This window comes from Tyto alba, unplaced genomic scaffold (assembly GCF_018691265.1).
Source record: "Tyto alba isolate M040663 unplaced genomic scaffold, T.alba_DEE_v4.0 Super-Scaffold_38, whole genome shotgun sequence".
Classification (NCBI taxonomy): Eukaryota; Metazoa; Chordata; class Aves; order Strigiformes; family Tytonidae; genus Tyto; species Tyto alba.
In genome coordinates this window covers 6378074-6395949 of record NW_024881313.1, presented here as the reverse complement: position 1 = coordinate 6395949, position 17876 = coordinate 6378074, and the positions used below count along the sequence as shown (strand labels likewise).

Here is a 17876-nt window from a genome sequence, read left to right as displayed (position 1 = left end):
GGCCACTGTCCCCTCTGATGTATTAATGTCCTTTTTTTTTCTGTCGGAGTGACAGATTTAAAAGCTGAATTTTCCTGTATCCAATCCATGCAGAAAAGAAGGTTTGAGAACCAGAGGGGAGCCAGGTAGCCTCTGTCACACACTGAAAGGGAGGGAAGGCTGCAGCGCAGCACAGGTCTGGGGGTACCGACGGGGAGGTGGAGCAGCGGTGGGGATCAGCAAGCTGCCAGGACATCACTTGCTGTAACTGTTTGTTTTACAGAGGATGCAATGCTGCAAACAGAACCTTCCCTTACACCCAGGTGCAACATCTGACCTGCAACCCGTACCTCAGCTTGTCTAGGCAGGGACAGACCTGAAGGGATTGAGCTACGGTGAACAACAGGTACTCCGGAGTACCAGCAACGCTGCAGCTGTTGAACGTGCCCTTATGGTCACCTTTAGTTAACTGATACCAACTTCCCTTAAATATCACCTTGCAGCAAGAGCCTGAGGTAATTTGCTAGCACAGTCCTATACCCACAATGGATTTTATTTACGTGATTATCACGGTGAGAGTTTATATACTGTCCCGGCCACGAACAGTCCGGCTTGTGCAGCTGCGGGTTACGAGAACGAGAATGGATGAGAGCGAACTGTCCCTGCACCGGACCCGAGGGACAGCACCCATTCCTGAGGCCGCTGCCAAAATTCACTTATGCCGTTAGAGGGCAGAAACGGTACCTCTCCTGCTCCGTGCTCCTGGAGGCAACCCGCGCTCGGGGACGCCAGAAGGAATTGACATCCGCGGCCCCGCAGCTGCCCAGGGGGTTCCTGCTTGCAGCCCGGCGGTGTTTCCAGGAAGGGCGACCAGGCCCGCCCGGCCCCCGCACAGCCTGCCTCGCTCCCCGCCCGCGGCGGCCCTGCGGGGGAAGGCCCTATGGCCGCGCCTCCTCGTCCCGGGCGGCGCCTCACGGCCGCAAGGGCCGGAACAGCGGCGGTTACGGGGCGCGAGCCCCGTCCCTCACGCTCCCAAAGGGAAGGAAGAGGTGGGGGGGGGCCGTATGTGTGCGTGCAGGGGCCCGTCCGCGCATGCGCCACAGGCCGTGTGGGGCCGGGCGGGGGTTGTCGCTGCCGCCCTCCTGACCGCGGGTGGGTGGGTGGGAGGGAGGGGGGGGGGCAGGGGCAGAAGGGGCGCGGCTTCAGGTGGTGCGTGGCGTCGCGTCGTGCCGCGCCGCGAGGCGGGCGGAAGCGGAGGGAGCGAGCGAGCGAGCGGCGCCTGTCAGACGGGTGTGGGCCGGAGCGGAGGTAGCGTGGGGCTGGCGGGGGGCTGCCCCGAACCTCCCCCCGCCCCGAGGCGCCGCCGCGGGCGGCACACCGAAGCGGGGAGGGGGCGAGGAAGGGTCTCCGGCTGGGTGGGGGCGGGGGAGGTGCGGCAGTCCGGGGGGAGGGAGGGCGCGGAGCCGGGCGGCCGCAGCCTGGCTACGGCTGCCAGGTAAACCCGGGCGTTCACCTCGCCTGGGCGCCCCGCTTTGTTCTCCACCCCCCCCACCCCACCCCCCCCTCAGGCTCGCCGCCTGCTTCGGGACAGGTTGATCTCCTTTCTGGCTTGGGCTCGTGTTTCGGCGTCCCCCCCCCGCTGCCGGCGCTGGTGCGGCCGACGGTTCTGCCGCCTCCTCCCCGCCGCCCTCCGTCCTTCCGCAGCGGGTCGTGCCGCGGGGCTGCGGCAGCGCCCGGGGCTGCGGGAGCGCCCGGGACCGGCGGCGACGGGTCGGTCTCGTCCCTGCTCTGCCAGCCCCGCGGGTGTCCGGCGGGGTCGTGGCGGTGTTATCGCAGGCCCCTCGCACCGGCTTGGGTGGGGTGTGTGCTGCTGCCCGCCGTGCCTAAACGTGCCCTTCGGCTGGATAACCGTGTGCCAGAGCTGTGATGCCGTGTCCTTGAACGGTGAGGAAGCAGTGAAGGAAACAAAGGGTTTTTCTGGGTTCTTTCCTCATTTGCAGTGGCCTTCCTGTCATAAACTATGACTGCAGTGACTCTGCAAGATTGATGTCTTGTACTGTAAGGACCTAACTTTCCGAGAGGCAAAGCATGCTTACAGTGATGCGATGGAACTTAGAAGGAAGAAAAAAATGTTGGTTTAATCCATATGCAAGCAAAGGCAGGATCCTTAATAATATTAGGTGAACTCATCTTCTGGCACTGACCGGTTTGCATAAAACAATTAATGGGCAAAACATTTGTTTTAATTTTAGGAGATTATAAAATATGAAACTTCCTGAAAGCAGGAGTTGTGTAGTAATGCTTCCTTCTTACAGTATAATGAAATTCTTTTATATGTAACATCTGATGATATTTTAACTACATTTTTAATCTTCCATAAATTTATTTCTGTAAATATTTATAACGTGGTATTATCTCTGCCTTGTTTCTGTAGCTCCATTAATCATTCATTATTAATAAACTTTCTTTTCAGTTTCCTAATCTAACGTGGTAGCATGCTGTAAATTCTCTTTTATGTATCTTGTCATCTAAAAGATACTGACAGCTAGAATGGAGCGTAATTTCTGGGTTCGTGTGCTACAAAGCAGAGCAGAGAGAATTTATGTTCTGTCCTATGACATGATGTGGAGTTTCCATAGATCACGTTAACAACTGTGGGGTGTTTTTTTTTGTTGTTGTTGTGCCCCCTCGGTTGGGTGAATCTGGGAAGGCAGTTTTTAACTGTGAAAAATGAGCTCTGTAAGAATCGTGACTTTATTTAACAGAACCTTCAGAATATCAACATGCTAGACATAATAGCTAGGCATGCATGTGATTTGTTCTAATTGTAACATAGTGTTTATTTTGGAGCAAACGTCATGAACTGCTGTTTCCCTCTCATGAGAGTATCAAAGAAAGGAGACAATATGAAGGTGATAACAATATACTGTAAGTAGCATCTCATTCTAGTGTTAGAAGAGGAGCGATTGAGGTTTTAGATCAAATGTGGAAATTTTTTGCTACCTTTGTTTCCATTTTGACTGCTGGAGATACCCATGTGTATAAAGCCTAAATTATTCTGGCCTCTTTTTGTTATTTTATGTGTTACAATATATAATTGTTTAATAATTCATTTCAGGTACTTGAGAACTCCAGAGGATTAAACAATTATGCTGGAATTCCTTTGGTCTAGTAAATAGGTCTTTTTCCTAAAGCTTTTACAGTTGGAAATAAAGCTGCTTAGCTGCTTCCTTTTTTTTTTTTTTTTTTTTTTTAAAAATGACTTTTATAGTCCCTGCTTATAGAGATTCCTTTTGGCTTTTAGCTTCTTGAAGGAGGCATTGGTATTATCTAGTCACGTATTGTGATTTAGCCTGGACATTGGACATCATTTAGCTGCTAAAAGTAAAATATTTCCCCAGGAGTTGATGATCACTTGTACCTTTTCCAGGAATAGTTAAGGGCACTAGTTCTTGCATCTTGCCCAAACTGTAAGTAGGATAAATGCATGCTGTCAGTTTAAATTGTCAGCCACGTAGTCAACATATCTGAAGACTAGTAAGTGTCAAAAATAGCCATTAAGTTGTTTCCAATAGCTGTCAAGAATCGGTGGAGCTCAGTCATTCAAATGAATGTGTTTTGTGCTAGTACAAGTTTACTGCTAAAATGTATTTTATATGGTATTTGTTATTTGACAAGATCTTTCAACCGTGATTGAAAATTTGTACCATTAAGTGGGCTGGATTTCCTCAGCTGAGCATTATTAATAGTCTCATAAATTATCTTTTATGATTGTCAACTTTACAAGAAATTATTTATATTACTATTTGCCTTTGTAATTTAAAAGATTAATTTTTGATTGCTCAGAGCTAAATGGGTACTTTGCCTATGTAAAACAGGGCCTAGACTAGAGGCCTAGGCAAGAGGACAGAAAACTTACTCCACTGAAATTGGTCCTCTTCAGTAGTAATGAAGAAATAAGAGGCTACCATGATATAAATAATCCAGTTAAATTTCTGAGTACCTTCTACTTAGTTTTAACAACTAAATATTTTGCAATGCATACCACTGTGATGCTGTGGTTAGCTACTGTCTGTCATAACCCTTGCTAAGATAAACTGACAAGTCAATCTAGAAATAATAGAAGATGTAGAAGAAAAGAACTTGCCTGTCTTTAACATTGCCTCCAGTGTTATTTTTCTAAAATCTTCAACTGGATCAGCCTCCTGGGAGAGAGCATGAATCAGAGGCCCTGTCTGTATTGTAGTTTTACCACTGAAATGTACTTTTGGTGGGTACCTTGCATACATCAATACTCAGTTTGAATTCTGCAGGTTTCTTGAAATAAAACCGGGGAAGTGAAATTCTTCCCCTTGCCAGGGGTACAAGCCCTTTTTTGTTACTGTTGTACAGGAATAGTGTCTGCGTGGATGCTGCACTGTGGGTACTACATGTATGACCAGTTCTGCATTGGCAATCTCTCCACTGCCGCAGCTATCACTTTGTTAGTTGACTCCCTCCTCCCCTCCCCTTTTAGCTGTCTTTAATGACACCCCCCTTGCTTTTAGTTCATTTTAAAATGTTCAGTGAAAATCCCTCTCTTCTCAGTAGCTTACGTTCATGATCTTGCAGGTATGGCTCTCTGTAGGACTAGCTAAAATTATCTAAACATTGTCATCTCAGACGGAAGTTTTGCAGTCACAGGGGCTTTGGAAAGAGTGATGCAAACACAGCTGTGAAATTTCCCATGGGAGTAGAGGTACTAGTTAGATCTCTGCAAGGGAATACCTGACATAGCCTAGTGTTCAACTGCAGTGAAAGAATTGTGGCAATCTTATTGGGAAATGAGAAGCTAAGAAAGTACCTCATGCTCTGTCATAACTGTGGTTCTTATGAGCAAGGGTCCTACTATGACTTGAATGCCAGCAATGAAGCATAAAGAAAAAATAAAGTGTCCCAGATGGAATTAAGCTGAGTTGTTTGTTTTGTGGTTTATTTGTTTGTTTTATTTATTTTTTTTATTATTATTTTAAGAAGCTGATACAGAGGTGTAGAAATGTTTTGAGCCCCAGAGGGACCCAGTGAGAGGAGGGGAGCTTCAGCAAGTATAATACACTGTCCCTATTGGTATCTGCTTTCTTTAATTTTCTTCACAACCCTTGCCAAGTCATTTCCCCTCTCAAAATCTTGAATCTTGGCTGGCTGCCCACAGGCGAGGAACAAAGAATTTCTGGTTTTAAATAGTTGGTTTATTTTAAAAGCATTCACTTACAGTAATAGGCAAAATAAAGGGGTGCTGTGCTGAAAAAAAAGCCAGGATACTTTAAGGTACCAAAAGCTTACTTCAGCAGACTCCTTAGACATAATGCAAAATGAACATAATTGTTGGCAGAAGGTGTAAAATAAAAACGGTGCAAGTAGGACTACATGCATTCAAAACAGAAACAAGTAACCGGTATTTCTAAAATATTAAAATACAGAAGGTAATCTAGTGTTTTGACACTCAGATGATTTTTCTGTCAGAGCCATTATGAACTAGATGTGTGGGTTTTCAAGTCTAAAGCGATATGTTTTTGCTTTCAACTCGAGGTCCAGCTACAAAACAAATTGGTTGTGTGCTCTTCATGAGAAGCTTGTAGGAGTTAAAACTGTCCCTGGTTTAATATAGGTTTGCAGTAGTCCCAGCAGCTTGTCAGCAGTGATAGCATCTGTCTGCTTGGTGAGCTGTGACTTTCGTTGTCCCAGATACCCTTTGGCTGCATTTACAGACAGGGACTGGCAGGAGCACACAAGATTTTTGTCTTTCTTCGTTGCAGCACTGTAGAAGAATAGGTATTCCTGGTAATTACTTACCCATTTTTGCTATTCCCTTAAGCCTCATGTCTTTCTATGATTTCAGTTTGAATACCATTAAAGGTACTCCACAAAAGACAGTTAGCAATAAGGCAAAGGGATACATTTATTTTTTTCAGCATTCCCTGGTAATTGCAAGTCTAGGGTGTGCAGAGGCAGGGAATGAAGGAACATATGCTGTGGGAGAAGGTACAAAGATAAATGTCCTGGGAAAGACACCAAGCACTAGGCAGACTCCTTTGGCAGTGCATTCCAAAAGTGGCACAGAACTGTGAAAACCTGCAGTCCAGCAGCCATCATACTGATGGCAACCTTTTTTTTTCGGCCAGAAATACGCCTTCTTACCTATTCTTAAGATGGCAGTGTGTTGTATAGTGCTGTTCTTTTCACTTGAGCCTAGCAGGTATTAATATAAATTCTCGCTTAGATCGACTGATCTACGAGGAAGTCTCAAAAGACGCTCAAGTCTCATCAGCACATGGGTATTACATTTTGTCAATAGGGTATCCTCTTTTCTGTCTCTGCTGGTGACATTTTTCTGTTGACCAAATTTTACAGCAACTATAATAGAAATACTTAACATGCTGAGAGTTTTATCTTGTCAAAAGATGGATCAAACATGGCTTCACTTGTCTGGGGACACACACTGCTCTCAATTGTTTGCTTCCGAGTAGAATACTGTGCTCTTTTATGGTGCTATGTGGCTGCCTGAGTGAACCTGATTTAATGAACCTGGGAACCAAAGGGCAGTGTTGGTCTGCATGTCACCAGTATGGATGTGCCAGTACAGGAAAATGGTTTTGTTGGCATCTTTTCAAGAACTCATGTCCTCTTAAATATAAATGATGTGGGTAAGCTGATTTGTTAAAGGGAGTTTGTGTTATGTGTAGGAATCATGGTCCTGTGTAACAGGATATATTTCTTTGGGCACCTGTTTGTCAGCTGCACCTCCTGCAGATTTTTCTCCTACTGGCAAACCAATAGCCATCTAAAACTGCAAATTATCAGAATGCAAATGTAATTTTTGCTGTTCCAAAAAATCTCAGCACGTAGCTCCTGGGCATGTAGGTGCTTATTTCATTGTCCCTGTATTCAGAGGTTAACTGGTCAGTGAATATGTTCTATGCTTTTTGTGTGTGTCAGTCATTCGTTAGACTTCTCATTTTCATTGCTGCATGGTGACTGTGCTGATAAGTTTCCAAACAGCATAGAACTATCCTGTCTGCTCTCAGAATGGTGAGTGTGGTGTCTGTCAGCTGAGTGACTGTGATGAGCAAAGTTTTCTCTTGGAAGATCAGAAAACAAAAGATGTTGAAGGTCACAGAGGTAAATGGGCTGGGGGGAGCACACTAGATACATATAAAAAAAGAGAACTAATAGGATAGAGCTGATAGAACTGTAGAAATATTTCCTGGTATTCTGTAATGCCCCGTGATTTTTGTCTTCCTAAAATGTTTGTTGGTTATTGCAGTAAGGTATCATCATGTTTGTTTACAGCACAGCTTTCTGTTTACTAATACAGTGCTCTCACTGGACTGAGAGATACTTGCCACCATTAATTTAATAGAAATTTCTTGTATAGACATACTTTTAGCATATTAACTTTAAATCCTTAATAATTTCACAAACTTGTTATGCTCCCACTGAGATTGGTATAAAATAATTGTACTGTACAAAATTAGAATTTTTTACAATTATTGACATCAGTTTTTATTTGTACCGTCCTAATTTCTGTCTGCTATCTTCTGTTACAAGATTTTTTTTTTTTCCCCGCTTCCTTTGTCTGTAGTTGGATGCAGTCTCCTATGACTATATCTTGTGTTTTATTTTTTAAATCTCTGTCTTGGTAAATCACTTCTTGTGTTTATACAGTTAATAATTAGTTGCAAAGTCAGACTTGCTTTTGAATTCACTGTGTCATGTTGTTGTTGATCATAATTTGACAGTGAGGAACAGATAAGAATTATGGTAGTAAGTAATAGATTGAGTAAAGTTCCCATTTATCAAGGCTGTTTTCTGAATACTAATTCATTAGGGACCTATGTAGGTCTTCAGGGTATCACTGAGGAACTACTGCCTCAATATTTGGCATTCTATCTTTCAAATACAGAACCAAAGAGGTAACTTTATTGGACTGTATGTTAACAAACCTATTTTCAGTGCATTTTTCTTGGTTTTATCCTTGAAGTCTTTTTGATCCTTGAATGGAATGGGGTTCTCAGGCTTCAGTTTTCTCTATTCTTTACCTCTTGTTGACTCTGTTTTGTTTTTTTTTTTTTTTTTTTTGCTAAAGCCACTTAGTAATAAGTGCTAAGAATACCTGACAGGCCTGCTGCTTTCTCTTTCTCTTGTAAATAATAATCTTAATATGTCCTCTACATTTTTCAAAACTAGAAGGTACACACCATCTCTGCAACAGTTTTAAATTTGCCCTGCTGATGCTGATAACAACTTCTATTGGTTTAGGAAGGCTGGGATGTCTTGGACAGATTAGAAAAGTGATGACAAATATGTACTTGTCTTTCATGAGCTGACTGACTAGCAGAACTGACAGTGCCGTAAGGTGTGTTGTAACCTTTTAAGGGTTTGAGTATGCCTTGTTATCGTGATATCCTGAGATTGTTTCAGAGGATGTATGAGGCATTCCTTTACCTTATGGACTCTTGCGTTTTTTTGTGTGTGCATGAATCTCTGGGTTTTGCTGGGAATAAGTAAAGCAGAATTTGAGGAAGACTTTACATGAAAATTCAAGTGTGATGTTTTGTAACTATGGGCTGGTTTCCATGAAGAAGGGTCAGTATTCAAACTGAGGTCTGATGCTACTATTCAGTTAAGTAGCATCAGAGATACTAGAACTTTTCTTTATTATGGAACATATAATGGATTTTCTGTTGCTTTTTCTTTGGCCCTTGTTCCTTTCCTTTCATGAACTCAATAATATAATATGTATGTGACTGATGTTGGAACAGAACTCAGAGGATAGAGATTATTTTATTTTGGAGAGGGTGAGTGCCTTAGTTAATTGCTTTCATTGCCAGGTGTATGTCAGTGTTTGTTGTGGTACTACTGGACAGTGTTAAATCCACACTGGCAGGCTTTGCAGTACATTTCTTAGACAACTAGCAGTCGCAGCAGTGAAGAAAACCAAACTCTTTATATGTTGGTGAAGGGCAAACCTAGTATTAGATTCTCTGTTCAGGAATTTGTTGTTGTTCGAAGTTCTAATGTTGCCCCTGGCTTGGGCTTGTCATTTTCAGAATGATTTAGATATGCATGTTTATTTTACAGAATATTTGAAAATTTGCCACCTGAATTAGTCACTTCAGGCTGCCTATTGAAAGGATTATCTGGAAGATATTTTCTTCTTTGTGGATTGTTGGATTGCCATTTTGCCTGTGTAGTGAAGTCAGGGGTTTTGTTTGATTTGGGTTTGTTTGATATTTTTTGTTTGTTTTGAGGATTGGATTGTTGTGGGTTTTTTTGTTTTGTTTGGGTTTTTTTGTTCCCTTATACTCCTCAGATTTTCAAATTTTGTTCTGGCTGTACTCCGTCTTTATGGTTGTCTGTCTTTTGTCTCAGTTTCTACGATTACGTGTGGTAGGAATTCCAACAAGGTGTAGCTCTGATACGCCCTTTTGGTCTGTTCCTCCCTACAGTGTTTCGACTTCCTTTTCTATAAAAGCCCTTCAGCTGCTGTTGGGAGAGTTGTAAACCTGAGTTCCTACCCAGGCTAAGTCTGTGTGAGGAAGGAAATCTCAGCTTCCTTTTTTCCCTGCTCAGGGAGTGGTGGGTAAGGAGGAGTTGAGAGAATGAGGGAGAAGAAAGATCACAAGAGACAGTGTTCCTTCTTACATATATGGTGTTATCTCATGGGATATTACCTCTTGATTACAGAAAACAAAGATCAGTTCTGAGGACAAGTTTAGTTTCAACTGTAATGTTTGTGTAGAATAGTGCTGACCCTTAAGGGCAACAAGAGGTAAAAGAATATTACAATCCCTCCATTTTACTTATTGTGGTTTTTTTTTTTTTTTTTTTGCCAATATATACATCTGCTGCTCCAATAAATACCCTTTTTTCCTACTTGCAAATCACATACGTATAAGATTTTGTGTGTGTGTGTGTGTGTGTGTGTATTTTGAAATTACACTGGAATGCATTAAGGGGGAATGGTCTCTAAAAATGCATGGGAAAAGTGACAAGTAGAAATAGTTCCCTTCACTTTGGTACACTTTACTCCCAGTTCCTTGGCCCAGTGTCAGTATTTGGGTGTTATGCCATTTGCCCAGCAGGTTAAGTCCTTGATTTCCGCTAGTTTCAGTAGTCAGCATGTGCACTGTGAATCGAATATACATGGCAAAGACCCAGTCTGCAATTCCTACAGCTCCTTGGCGGGAGTTTATTCAATCTGTTCCTCTTGGCTAGGACTCTTATCCTGGCTTGTGGTCTTATTTACAGCGTGATGGCAGAGTTATTTCCACTCCAAAGCTCTGTAGTGATACTGTCTAAATGCTTTAGGATGAGATATGGCTGGAGATCTGTGGAGAACTGAATTTGAATTCTGCAAGAGCTATTTGTTATTTTCCAACTTTTTTTTTTTTTTTTTTTTTTTTTTTTTTTAGTAATGTAAAATGTAGACTTTTGGGAATGGAGTTTGAAACTTATGGTCTCTCCTTGAGAGATACTGTTTGGTCTTTTGAGTCATCGTGTGAATACCCTACTCCTGTACCTCTTAGGTAAATGTTTCCCATTGTATTTGATAGTATTCAGGGAATATGTAGATGCATAATAATGTATGTGCAGTTTATTCTTTAAAGTCTGAGTGCAGAGCCATGGATTTGGCAAAGAGCTAGGGAAAAGAACTTTTGGTTAGCTCATGTTTAGGGAGGATCTGTTTCAGGAAATCTTTAACCACACAATTCCAAATATTCATGCTGATACTGTAGAATATAAGTTTTTATTGTTTTCTTTCTTATTTTATGTACAAATTTCTGTCTTAAAATTATTTTTTCAGGGGGATAAGCACATTCTTTGAACAAAGTACATCCCACTGCATTTGCAGTGGGATTTCAAATTATTGCATGTTGGCTGTCTGTCCGTGTGCACAGTCATATCCCACAGTTAAGGTGAAGTAAGCTATTCCTCATTCAGCAACTAGTGATTGCTCCTTACGTTAGTACACCCAACAGTAAAGTAAGATTTTATGTACTGGCAATTACTATAGGGCATTTTACGCACAGTAGCTTGTTACTTTACATCAACTCTGGTGTCCAAGTCCTAATATTGCCCCTGCCTTGGGTTGATCAAGTTCAGAATAATTCCGATATGCATGTTGATTTTAGAGCACTTTGAAAATTTGGCACTTGAATCAGTCCTGTTGGCTTGCCTATTGAGAGGAATATCTGAAGAGGGAAGGTGAAGGGTAAGCAGCAAGGACAAGTCAGAACCCTGCTGGCAGTGACACTTGTGTTTGCAGCAGCCTGTGGTGTGTCGGCGTAAGGCCAGCTGAACTGGTCAGCAGAGGTGATGAAAAATACTGTGGAGGTGGAGTTAAATTTAGATGAGTGCTTAGCAGGATAAGAAATTCAGTCTCAGTATTCTAATAAAAACAGACACCTAAGTACCACTATAGAAAGTCTGGTGGGAAACTGTTAAATGTGTAACTTGAGTTTGGAAAGTGCTCATGTCAGGTAATATGTGGAGAAGAATGAGGAATAACAGGAAAACGTAATTACTATGTAAAGTGAGTAGCTTTATCCAGACTATGTTAAATAATAGAAACTCCCTCTCAACTATTGAATAATTGGAGAAATTTGAGGTGGCTGAAAAATGAGGAATATGAGGTTATACATATTAAAGAGACTGAAAAGATCAGATTTATTCGAGGGGGGGAAAACGAATAAGGGAATTAGACATATGTAAATATATGTGTATATACATATATGATGAATCTGGAACATCTGCTGTCACTGTCTCATAACAGAAGAAACGGGACACATTTCAGTGAGATTCTTACCAAGTTTCTTATTTAAAAGTATGTTGAAATCAGTTATTGGGCATTCAAATGTATGCATTTATAATAAAATGGAAATGGATTCTATGTTTTTCCCTAACAGTTGCTTCAAGTTACATTTTAAAATGTATTTCTGTTTTAAAAGTATGTGGCTTGAAGCCTTGAACTTCAACCATTCTATAGGGAAAGTAAGGTCTCTTTAGTCCTGCACGTTATTTTGTTTAATTTTTTTTTTCCTCTCCCTAGTACAGAGCTCCCTGAAGATGTCTGGCTCGTATTGCTTCAGACTGTCTGGACACTTGCTGTTTAACTGCTGAAGCTTTCATACCATTTGTTTTTCTTCTGAAGCCTTAATCTATTGAGGGTTCAGAATTGGCTGCTATGGTAAGACTTCTTTAAAGTGGTAGTAAGATGCTTAAAGTGGGTGCAGTGTGCTGGTTCATTTTGGTTTTATTTCGTTATTTATTATCAAGACACCAAAACAAAACGAAAAAATCTTAATGCTGTACAAAACCAGAAGAAGATGATGTCCAACTTCAAACTAACTAAACAACCAAGAAACTTCGTTCTGTAAAGATCTTGTGTGTCGATACATGTGTATAACTCATCAGAATGTTGTGTGCAAGTGTTTTACAGGTGTCTTCTAGATATTGCATTTTGTTTTAAATGCATTTGGTTTTAATGTCAGTTCAAATTACAGTCTTTAAAATACTTAAGGTGATTCATAGAAGCATAGAAGTTTTGATTTTTGGAGAATAAAAGTTGGTAAAAATAAGAAAGGGAAACCTTGTAAACAACAGGTGAGATAAAGATGACTGCCCCTCTAAGCAGATTCAAATCCACAACTGTTTGCTAGATTGTACAGTGATACTGCATTTGGAAACTGCTATTTGTCCTTGATCTCAACAACCATAGCAGCTTTGAATAACCATGTGATATTTTACAAATTTCAGGCATCAAGACCAACTAAAACATGAGATGTAATCAAGATGATCCAGCAAGAAGATTTTTCACTTCACAGAAATCTTATTTTTGTTTAATATGTAATATAATTTGACAAAACTAAGTTCAACTACTCATCTTGAAATTAAGACGCACCTGTGGCCTTCATCAGAAATGTTTCTAACATTTTCAAGAAAAAATATGTCCCAGAAACTGAGTATGTTTTTACTAGTTTTTGGAATCATTTGGGGTTTGATGTTGCTACGCTACACTTTTCAGTATCCAAGACGCCAAAGCAGTGCCGAGTTGCGTGGACAGATATTAGATCTAAGTAAAAGATATGTCAAAGCACTGGCAGAAGAAAATAAAAATTTAATGAATGGTGGTGGTGGAGCCTCTATGGCAGGATATGGTAAGACATAAAAAATAATGTAGTAATTATTCAAATATGATTTTCCTGACAACTGTAAAGTTACAACATTTTTTGTTTTTTTTAAAGTAATATAAATTGCTCTTTAAAAGAAAAAACCTCTCTGGATTAACTGATTTGATTTTAGTTTAGTCACTGAAGTTGAAGATTAGGATGTGGTGCAAAATCAAGCTCAAGACATCAGATTTTTGTTTTCCAGGAATTTTTTAGATATCTCCAAGTACATGACTACTGCTACTTAGATGATTAACAGTAACATTGTGCTTTTTCTGAATCCTAAACTATTGAGGAATAAGCACACGCTTGATATGGGGATGAGGTTTTAGATTAAGTAATTTCAATTGTCCAGATTCTTCTTGTGCCTCACTGCTAACTTTCTGCTTTTATTTCTTTATTTTTCTTCTCTTTAAGTAGTAAAAAGTCAGCAGAAAGCAACGTATTAGTTGAGCTTGCAGTCTTAAGACTTCAAGGCAGTTACGAATTTAGCAGAATTTCCCTTTGCCTCAGAAGTAGCCATTAGAGATACGTCCCCTTGTCTCTATGCTGCATCGTATCTTTCTCTCTGTTAACTTGGTGAACATGTTTCCAGCGTTCACTGGTAGTATATTATTAGAGCCTGTGCCTGTCTTGTGAAATACAGAAAAAATAGTTTTGAAACTATAGTTTTGAGATCTTTTTAGCAAAGCTATAAAAATGTCTTAATAATTTGAACGCTTTGGTCTCTCGTAGCTTCTCTTGAGGGAAGGCTGCAATGAGCTCTAGTCAATCCCTTGGGGATTAGGTTTGAAGAAAGTACCTGTGTTCTCCCATAAAGGAAAAAAAATGTATCTGTAAAAGTAAGATTAGTGCAAGGCTTAAAAAGGAAATATTAAAAAAAAAATATGTAAAGATTTAGATTAATGTACTCTGATCCCCTTCTTAAGGAATTCTTAAAAGGGTGGGCTCTCTCAGTAGCAGGATGCCCTTTATAAGTACTCTGGTAAGAGCACAAACAGCAAAAATGTGTCTGAGCTCATTTTTCTGCTGCTCAGGAACAAGGAGGAAAGTCTGTGATGACAAGATGAGCAGAAAGCAACCCAAGAGGAGGAGGACTATCAAAATGTCATAGCCTTTAATTATTTCATTCATTAGCATTTTTACCACAGTAAGAGACTACTTTTTCTTCCGTCTTTTCTCCCCACCTCCCTTTTTTTTATCTTCCAAGGATTTCCTGCCCTTACTATTGAATTTTCTGTGTAACTTATTTTTAAAAAATCCTTCTGTATGCAGCTTTTTACTGCTGTATAAGTCTTACAGTGTATTTCTGAATGAGATTTGCCTTCAGAGGTTTTGTCTGAAGTTTAATAAAAAAAATAAGTCAACTTTTGATCTGCATGCTGATTATCAGACTTACAACTTGAGTAGAACAATTCCTTCCCTCAGACTGTTGAGCACAGAATGATACAACAGACTGTGTGACCCACAGTGTGTCACTGACAGCAGATCCTGCTCTGGCTCAAATTGTAAAGCAATTAAAATTTTTTTTTTTTTTTTTTTTTTCAAAGATGACATTACTAAACAACAACTAGTTAATTTCAGAGGGAGGGTCTGACCTGAAGTATGGATGTTATTTGGTGGTTTTTTGGTTTTTTTTTTTTTTTTTTTTGTTTTTTTTTTGTTTGTTTGTTTGTTTTGTTTTTTAATACACTACCAGTGTTTTAATTTTTATCTGGGTTACTCTTCTTTTTCTACTTTCATACCTGTGTTTTTCCTCCCCAGTTTTTCTGATTAGTTAAGAACTGGTGGGCAGGGGGTGAAGAGAGAAGAGAGGGTAGGTGGGTGTGTGATGGTGGGATCTTAACACCTTGTAAAACCTGGTAAGCTTGTTAATTTTTTCCAAATCTGAGAGAAGATGGTGATATGAACATTGACAACAGCGTAATTAGCTTGTGTTGAAAGGTCTGTTACTGTTTTTGTGTTCCAGAATATGGGAATTTTTTTACTGTCCTTTCTCTTGTTTTTCAATCAATATAGGCCTAAATATTTGGATTTTTTTTTCCTGCTTTGTAGCTTATGTCAGAAGTGATAAGATACTTTTTCGTAGCAGTTCTTCTGTGGGATTGATCTGTTATTTAGAGGAAATCTATTAGGAACTACCATTTTTTTTGTGTTGGAGAGTTTTAAAATATATTCTATTGCTGTCCAAGGCTAAAAGGTGTCATAGCTGGGTATTCTAGTGCTGTTTTCTGGATGAAATTTGAAATACTGCCTTTGAATAGTCACTAGTTTAATGCTCCAAATAGTGGTTTTGTTCTTACAGTTGAATATTTAATTGGCTTTGTTCACAGTTCACTATTATGATGATATCTTCCTTGCCTAAAATAACAAAGATATGGTATTAAAGAAAAATCAATCAGCTGTTTAATTCTATACCTGTATAGTAATCTGCACTCTCCCAAAAAGTATAGTAGGAAAGATAGCAAGTCTTAAGATGTGACTGTGTTGAAATGGCAGTTCTTTTCCACATGTAGTAAATAATAGGATCTAATTTGTTTTTTTCCATTATCTTCAGCTGATCTTAAGAGAACAATTGCTGTTCTTCTGGATGACATCTTACAACGCCTCGTGAAATTGGAAAACAAAGTTGATTACATCGTTGTGAATGGCTCAGCAACCAATACCACTAATGGAACTAGCAATCAGGTGTCAGTAACTTCAAATAAACGTGTAAAACCAGCAAGCAACATTAGATAGCAAACAGGGCCACTTTGTGTTGCTACATCTATGATATGTAATAAGCTTTTTATCTCTGGCTAGGGCAAAGCAGTAGTTGAATCTAAAAAAAGCATAAACTATTATATTATACAATGTGCTGGATCTATGTAGGCCTAACTAATGTGCACAGGTTTTCAAAGCATTATTTCATTGCCTTTGAGCAGTACTTCTGAAGTGATCTTTGTTGTCTTTTAAGATATTTTCATATCATTTGTTGTAGTATGCCATTGGATAATAACAGCAAATGGAAAGCAATGGGGAACTTATAGGTAGGTTTCTAAATATATTTATTTAAGTATAGATATATCGTTTGGATAGGTGAGCAGTATTGTAGCTTTTTCCTTTTTCGTGATCTGCGTTAAGCTGAGGTAGCTGAGGAAAACATATTGTTAAACAAATGTTAGAAAATGTATATACTTAAAATATTTTGTTACTCATTTACTAAAACATTATGAAATTGAGGATATCATTGGCGGTAATATTTTTAAATTGTGACCCAAAGAATGTCTTCATTTGCACTATCTGTCAGAATAGCTAGAGAGAATTTACTGTATATTTAAGAAAATTAATTATAATAGGAAAACATCCTAGGTAGTAACACTGTCCAGGTATATCTTTATGCCAGAGTTAGGGCAGTTAGAGTATCAGAAGCAAATCATAATCTGTGATATCTTAGATGATTATTTCTTACAAAGATATTTAAGTGTATGTATTTTGTAATTGCAGATAAAATTATTTAAGTAATGGAAATAAGTTTTGGATATGTGAGTACTGTTTATTCATTGCTGTTTCTTTTTAACTTTCTAGTACCTTGCATTTTGTGATGATTATAGCACACCATCTCCCTAAATTGCCTTTTTGATTAGGAGGAAAAGCAATGAAGGGAGACAAGGCATCTCTGTGTTTAACAGAGATACATCTATATACTAAGGGTGTCTTATAATGGAATATTTGAGAGCTAAGGTGATGTTTGCCTTATGTCTAAGTTAGCCTTACAGCAAAGTGAATTGCAGTGTGGCTGCACTGTATTTCAAAATGTTACTGAAGTCATATTAAAGAAAGTGCCACTGAGCCTGTTTTTTAAAATGTACTGAATGTTTGGGGGGGCGGGTAGGGAGGGTGTGTTCAGGGACTTTTGCCAGAAATGTGCTGTGAGTGGTTTTTTGGGGGTGGATGTGTGTGGTCTAAGCCTGTATTAAGGAAAAAACAAACAAACAAACAAACAAAAAAAAAAACAAAACAAAAACAAAAAAACACCACCACCACCACCAAAAAAAAAACGTCAGGAAAAACAGAGGTGCTGAATGATGTACCATCCATAGTGATGTATTTTTTCTTTTCTTCTATTTCCCTGCTGATATTCTGAACTGTTAGAAAGGAAAAATAAACTTACAGTCTTAGTTAGTATCCAGATGATTTTTTTTTTCCTGTCACATCATATGTAAAAATGTACTTACTTCAATGCAGAAAGAGAAAAATAAATTTTTAATTGTACTTATAAAGGCTCCTGTTGTATTTTATGTTTTTGTTTTGTTTTGTTTTTTTTTTTTTAAGTTATGTCATTCTTGCTACATGTGGTAAAGGTCTTTCTGGATTGGAAAATTATACATCTCTGAAGTTTAGTAGCAGTTTATCTGGTATTCTTCATGGTTGATCACTGAGTTCTTTTGCTCTTTAAATTCTAATGCCCTGAAACTTTCCTCAGGTTAGAAGTAAGGGGAGAAAGAAATGAAAGGAAAATAAAATGAATGGTTTAGATCTTTAATGATGAAGGGAAGACTTCACTCTTTAAGAGTGAAGAAGACAGGTGCATAACTTCTTTTGAATTCTGCAAGTCTACTGACAATGTGAAGGTAAGTTTTTGTATCTATCCATCTATGCTTTTTATTCCCTGGGTATTTAATTGGTACCAACCAAAGCCTTGGT

At 39.4% G+C, this 17876-nt stretch overlaps 1 protein-coding gene across 3 annotated transcripts; it reads left to right on the top strand.

The window, feature by feature from the left end:
* Nucleotides 1-1175: 1175 nt before the first annotated feature.
* CCDC126 (coiled-coil domain containing 126) lies at nucleotides 1176-17218 on the top strand. 3 transcript variants are annotated; one of them, XM_032991769.2, is made up of 4 exons: nucleotides 1176-1287; nucleotides 12076-12208; nucleotides 12778-13178; nucleotides 15748-17218. In XM_032991769.2, the coding sequence occupies exons 3-4, from the start codon at nucleotides 12941-12943 to the stop codon at nucleotides 15927-15929; spliced, it is 420 nt and encodes a 139-aa protein (XP_032847660.1). In that variant the 5' UTR covers nucleotides 1176-1287; nucleotides 12076-12208; nucleotides 12778-12940; the 3' UTR covers nucleotides 15930-17218. The 3 variants fall into 3 exon arrangements, with proteins under 3 accessions (XP_032847660.1, XP_032847659.1, XP_032847661.1); XM_032991768.2 differs by having other exon boundaries at nucleotides 12071-12208; XM_032991770.2 differs by lacking the exon at nucleotides 1176-1287 and adding an exon at nucleotides 1552-1923.
* The last annotated feature ends 658 nt before the right edge of the window (nucleotides 17219-17876 follow it).